Source organism: Gobius niger, assembly GCF_951799975.1.
Source record: "Gobius niger genome assembly, chromosome: 14".
NCBI classification, from domain to species: Eukaryota; Metazoa; Chordata; class Actinopteri; order Gobiiformes; family Gobiidae; genus Gobius; species Gobius niger.
The window spans coordinates 4,473,165-4,479,874 of NC_136865.1; the positions used below are offsets into that span (position 1 = coordinate 4,473,165).

Genomic DNA, 6,710 nt, shown 5'->3' on the forward strand with positions numbered 1-6,710 from the left:
GGTTCTTCTTCTGAACAGAAAGGACAAGTGTCTGGCAGGCCAGGCAAGTAATCATACAGTACACAACTTTTTCCAGAAAACATTTCTTTATTCAAATAATGAAAATGTAAAGAAACACAACAGTTTTGTTAAAATTGTTTAAAGGGTTAGGGTTATTAAATGCTTAAACAACAACAATTTGGGGGAAATGAAAGTGCACATTCTGTAAAACAAACTCAGCTCTTCTTTGGGTTGCTCAGCTCCACTCCGCTGCCTCCGAACAGCAGCAACATCAACGCTCACTATTGGTCTACACCAGGGGTAGGCAACGTCAGGCCCGGGGGCCAAATCCGGCCCTCCGGCACAGAACCTCTGGCCCTCAAGATGATTTTGAGAAACACTATTACACAAATCACAGAGTACTTTTAACATTATTAGAATTAAATGGGAGAAAATAAGGTAGAAATACTCTCAACGCACCCAATTAGGTCATAACACTGGCATTTCAAAGAAGTGCACTGGAAAAAGAATCATCGTTTTAAGGAATAAATAACATAAATCTACTTGAATTAAGAGATTAAAGGTGTGAGTAGATTTGGTCTGGTCTCGGATGAGATAAAACCTCTAGTAGCAGTTATTCTCTTAATTCAGATCATTTTGTGTCATTTCAAGTGAAAAAAAAAATATTTGTCTGATTCCAAGTGGGTTTTATTCTTGTTCCATTGGCGCTATAGCGTTTGTATCTTGTATTAGTTCAAACCGACTCAAATTCAACATAGAAGAACTTTAATTCAAGCAATTTTAAGTCATTTATCTCATGATGGTATTTTTTCCAGTGTTGTGCTTTACTTTGGGCGAATAATCAGTGGCTTCGGCCCTCGGTCTATTTACAATAAAGAAAATCGTCCCTCCGCCAAGGAAACTTGCCTACCCCTGGTTCACACAGTCACGGGGGCCTAAAATAGTGACATTTTCCTAAAAATAAAGTCTGTGTGGAGGGTATTTACTTTGCCGTTCTCTTTCCTGTTCCTGAGTTGATCCGTATTTTTGTCAGGGAGGGACGGAGAGGTGGAATCTTACAGTAAAATAAGTAAAACAGCAGCGCATTTGCTGCTGCGGAGGAGGAGGAGGATGGGGCGGAGAGGAACGGGGTGAACGCGGAGAATGTGGAATCTGGCGGGTAGAGTACGCTAACGTTTGCTCGTCTGCAATACAATAGCGTTAACTCTCGCTCGGGCTGCTGCGTCTCTGGCAGATGAAGCGCTGCCGCTGGGAGCAGTGCAGGTCGTTCAGCCGCCCGTCCCAGTGTAGATGGGCACAGTCCTCGGTCCCTTGACCCAAGCCGTGGCCCGCCCAGTTATCAGGCTGCCCGGGCTTCCACCTACTGCGGTCCATGGTGTAGGGTGTGCCGTTGACCCACTCCCATTTCCCGTTCTCGTCAGTGAGACCCACCCAGAAAAAGGTGTGCGCGACGTAGGGGCGCACGTAGTCCCAGTCCTTGGCGGTGGTGAGGATGAGCAGCTGGCTCTGGTGGGCGTGGCACCAGTCTCTGGCGTCGTGCCAGTTCAGAGACGCCCGGCTGAAGTAGAAACAGGAAGACTCGAAGCTCTCCCACTGCAGAGGACAGTGGAGGATTAGTCACTGTACTTTCTCACACAGAACCTTTCATGATCTAAGCAAGTGGTCACTCATCCCACTGTGAGGACTTGTTTGAGCAATCAAAGTTTGTTTGAACCTTTGATTCTTTGGACATGTCCAAAATTCTACTTCAAGGGGGGGTATTATGCAAAATCGACTTTTTCAAGCTTTACATCATGTTATTATGTCATTCCCTCATTAAAAACATGCCTGAAGTGTTGCCTTGGCACATTCACGTATTTTTGAGTAATCTGTAAAAACTCTGATGGCGGCCATTTTAGGGATAGGTTTGCCCGAGTCCTCCTAGGAACGCCCCCACCTCCTGGAGACGCCTCCGAGCTTTCGTCACCAGCCGAGTAACCAACCACTGCTCCTCAGCAGAACCCCCTCCCCACTGATGCCACAGACAGCGTGTGGAGGGGGCGTGTCGGAAAGGCTCAGAGCTTCTTAAAGAGACAGAGGCCTATTTCAAGACATTCACTACAGCCATTTTGAGAGACATTATATACAAGGCAGTTATTCTAATTTACTGCATTTACAGACCAACAGAAGGTTTGGTCATCATTGTAGTGTGATATAGACTGGTGCTATGCATAATACCCCCTCTTTAAAGGAACAGGCCACCGTTTTTCCATCCTGAGATATGTTCTTACCTGACCTTAGACGAGTTGATGCGTACCTGTCTGGTCTTTGTGCCCGGGGAAGAGCGTGGTCGCTTCTAACTTCACCCCCGTTTGGAGCTGCAGGAACACATTGGGAGAGGCCCAAAGCTAACAACATCTTTGGTCGTTTTGCATGACTGAGGGCACGCACAAAGACCAGACAGGTACGTATCAGCTCAGGTAAGAACATATCTCAGTATGGAAAAACATTTTTTCAGATAACATCACGAATTAGATTTGATTTTGTATCATTTCAATTAAAAAACGTTTTTTGTTATTTTATTGTAAAAGTGAATTTGTCTGATTTCGAGTGGGATTTCTGCTTGCAATGTCTGCATTAGCATTTTCATCATCTTATCTTAGATCAGCCCAAACCTGCTCAAATTCAACATGAAATCCCTTATTTCAAGCAATTTGAAGTAATTTATCTAATTTCTCACAATAACCATGTACAATAGGTCAGGATGAATGAGAGTGTCTTTGAGATGTGACGAGTGTGGGGGGCGACAGATGGAAATTAGCCAAAGTGCTGTTTACATGTATGCATGTTTCTGCAGTGTCCCGACCAAATAAACCAATAATTACATATATTCCAGTGAAAGTAATCGGTGTAGTATGCTGCTATACAATTACAAACAAATGTTCTTTTTTACTTTTGTTGTTTTGCTACGTTTTGATTGCAAAAGTCCATCCTCTAAATAAACGCACCAAATAAACTTCTACTAAACTACTATACCCACCTCTAGAGGGCAGCAGCCTTTGATCTCTGTGCGGTTTTGGATCAACCGTTCCAGGGCACATTTTAGCGAGGCCACAGTTCTGCCCAGAGTGTGCACCAGCTCCAGCTCCTTTAACGACTCTGCCACTGAGATGAGCTGGTCCTTGTTGCTCTCCACAGAAAACCGGAGCCGCTGCACGTCTTTGGCCGTGCCCATGCTGGCCTTGCGGGCGGAGCTCAGGGACAGACTCAGGTTGGACACGGCGTCTTCCTGCGAGCCCATCCGAGAGGACAGTCCTGCGCTGTTGATCCCGAACGCCAGGACGAGAATCAGGACGACGGCCGAGACCAGAGCAGGTACCAGCCATCGCCGGGACCTGGTCACGAAGGAGTACCGGGAAGGAACTGGGTCTGATGGGCACAACAGGGACTTTAGCACTTTAGCCGAGAGTAGTGGTAGTAGCAGTAGTAACTGTAGAAGACTAAGCAGATTTTCCAAACAAGCAGAATTGGCTCATTGCACGATGTGGCTACTCTAGTTCTGCTAACCTGGAGCTGTGAATGTCAGTATTTCACGTCCCATTCATTTCCTATTAAGATAAGCTTAGACCTGCTCGAATAACCATCATTTTCTAAAGATTACACGGTGGAAATGAGTTCCTGGTAGATGATCACTGTTCAAGACTTGATGGAGAATCTAAATAAGCAGAGGAGACATCTGGTCGACCACTTTGTCTTTATGCTAAAGGTTAGCATTAATTTGACAAATTATTCCACCAAAATGAACTACCGTAAATGCTCTAATATAGGCCGGGGCCTTTATTTACTCAAGGGCATCTAGGACCAGGCCTTTATTGGAACCAGGCCACAATTAGAGACAGGCCTTTATTTCTATTTGAGCAAAACGGACGCCCAGGAAAACGAAGAAAAACAAGATTTGTGTCCATTTGCACCTAAAATATTAGGTTCATTTATTAATTAACATTTCAAACCCTCTCCCAGCGGCTGGAACATTGACGCCTTTTATTTTGTCGGGACAACAGGAAGTGTTTTGTTGCCATTAGCGGAACATTGACATCAGTGTCACTGCAGGTTTCTGTTTTGTTTTTACCGCGGACCAGATTATTTGTTGTTATCTTGTGTAAAAGGCGAGTTTAGACGGAGCGTTTGTGTTTGTGATCGATCATGAGACTGACCCGAGAGAAGACGAGACGCTCGCGTTGATCGGAGGAGTTATTTTGAGGCGTGGGACTGACCTGCACACGGAGCAGCTGGACGTGCTTTGAAGACGCGATGGAGACTTTATTAAAACCCTGGAGGGTCACACAACATTTTTTGCCCTGTTTCCAAATATAGTCACTGGAGGTTTGAAAAGTGGCTAAATCTGTGTCAAAGTTACACTCGGATCAGCTCCTCCACAGCGTCCCCATTGGCCCGGGTTCCCGTTTGTTTACTTCCTGCACGTGAGTTTTCATTTACACGAGTATGAGACAAATTCCTAACATGGGGAATATTTCTACCGCTATAATAGTTTCTAATACAAGCCCCGGCCTGTTTTAGAGACCGGCTTTAATTTGCCTCCGCCAGCCGCAAACCCGGCCACTGTCAGAGACCCGGCCGCTAATGGAATACAGGCCAGTATTAGAGAATTTACGGTAACATAATGATGCAAAGACATTGGATTTCATGCAAAGTGAGGCCGCCCTAATGTTGTGTTTCCACGACCCAGCACTGTTTGGCCACCATACACGGCCTCACCAAGTTTTAGTCGTCTGCTCTTTCCATGACCGCAGTTGTGAACCGCACTTCCACGGATGCACAACAAGGAATACACATAACTGAAGGAACAAGAGATTTGGTCTTGACGGTGGAAACCCTCGACTGTCTACAAGAGTTGGCCTGGCACTCGGCAGGGCAGGAAGTGCCAGTGCGGGCTCTGAAGTCACAGCAGTATGAATTGTATTTAACCTAACGAGCCAACCACTGCATTCCTTTCTGAAGCAGAAGCATCTGGAACATGAAGTCATACACATCTGACACCCCGGAGTTTTCAGTTATGTGTGTCATCAACTCTTAATCTCTTAATAAACCCCCACCTGGACCATCTAAAAGCTTCTTGAACAAAGAGTCATAAGAGCGACAAAAGAGTGACAAAAACATGAATCCAAAGTGATGAAAAAGCAACAAAAATGGACAAAAACATGACCCAAAAGAATTACTATGAAGAAAAGATGAGAACGCAACAGAAAAGTTCCGATCAGTTTTGTAGGTCTTAGCTTTCAAATGAGGCCTTACTCTGGCCTATAGGCTGTAAACTCTCCAGTCGAGAAGCTTTTAGATTAGGGTAAAGCTGAATTCGAGAAAGTGTGCTCAGTGAAGGCGGGGGATAAGAGGTTAAAAGGGGATTCTCTCCAGGGGCGGACTGGCCACATGTCCATTCTGGAAGAGCACAGAAGGGCCACTGGCTCTGGGCCCACCGGTCCCGCCTCAACCGAGCTTTACCCAAATCTAAAAGCTAAAAAGAAAAGCATCAAAATAGCGAGAAAAAGAGGATGAAACGTCCAGAAAAACATGAGAAAAACACGGACAAAAAACCCCTACAAAAACGTGAGAAAAACACAACAAAAAATTATTGAAAAAATCATTTAAAAAACAACAAAAATGTGGCGACGTGACGAAAAGTTTCCATCACTTTTGTAGGTCTTCGCTTTCAAATGAGGCGTTACATTGTTGATCTCCAGCCGAGAAGCTTTTAGATTTGGGTACAGCCCAGTATAAAAAAACATGAATCTAAAAGGAATTCCGTGGAGTATGGCGTACCACAAGGTTCAATTTTGGGACCATTATTATTTGTTATTTATATTAAAGATTTTGTTTCTGTTTCTACGATTCTGATGCTGATGATACCAATCAAAAAAATAATAATAAAAAGCCGAACTGGGGAAAATGCACTCGTTAATGTTAAGGCGGCTGGTAAGAGGTTAAAATATGCATTTGTGGAAGTCACAATTACGCTAATTTGGGCCAGGCTGGTCAGAGTCCAGGGCTGTTTTTCAGTCCCAGTCCGCCCCTGATTCTCTCCACTGTCAAATGAACAGCGAAACAAGAAGTTTTGAATGGATGTTTTTTCATGACATTTATACGACTTGTGTGATTTGTCCAAGAGTCGTGATAATTCACTCTCACACTTCTATTGCGCTTTTGGTAAGCTAGAATTGTTGACAGAAGCGAGGTTTAAACCTTCGACCACTCACTCGTACTATACAGAAGCTGTAGTCATTTTTTTTTTAAATTACCTTTGTTCCAGAAGGCGCTGTTATCCTCTTCATCAGGCTCATTCTGGAATTGAGTCGACATGTCTCCAGACCTAAGTCCCAGTCTGAGTCCTGGTTAGATTTGAGTCTAAATCTAGATTTCAGGTCAATGACATGGACTTTGGACCTATTTATCCCACTCTTCACTGCCACACTAAACCCGGTCAGGAGCGAATCAGGGCAGAACCAGGATGAAACCAGGCAGAACCAGAAAAGATGGTAAAGCACTTTTAAAGCATTTTCTTTTTACACATTTTCAACATATAAGCGTAGATGGCACTAAATGAGGCCGTGACCAACACAGAACATGATGAGCTAGCTGCAGTTTTCAGTTTGGAAAGACCACATTTATTGTTTCTTTTTTCTTTTAAGCCAAAAAATCGAAAATTGAGATCGATC

General features: G+C 44.3%; 1 protein-coding gene across 1 annotated transcript; it reads right to left on the reverse strand.

Moving 5' to 3' along the window:
- Window positions 1-1,200: 1,200 nt before the first annotated feature.
- On the reverse strand, window positions 1,201-6,373 carry LOC306973386 (asialoglycoprotein receptor 1-like; the record flags this gene model as incomplete). Its single annotated transcript, XM_079570312.1, has 3 exons — window positions 6,294-6,373; window positions 3,020-3,408; window positions 1,201-1,593 (listed from the first exon to the last, which is right to left on the reverse strand). Exons 1-3 carry the CDS (start codon window positions 6,352-6,354, stop codon window positions 1,201-1,203), a joined length of 843 nt encoding a protein of 280 aa, XP_079426438.1. The 5' UTR covers window positions 6,355-6,373.
- Window positions 6,374-6,710: the final 337 nt, after the last annotated feature.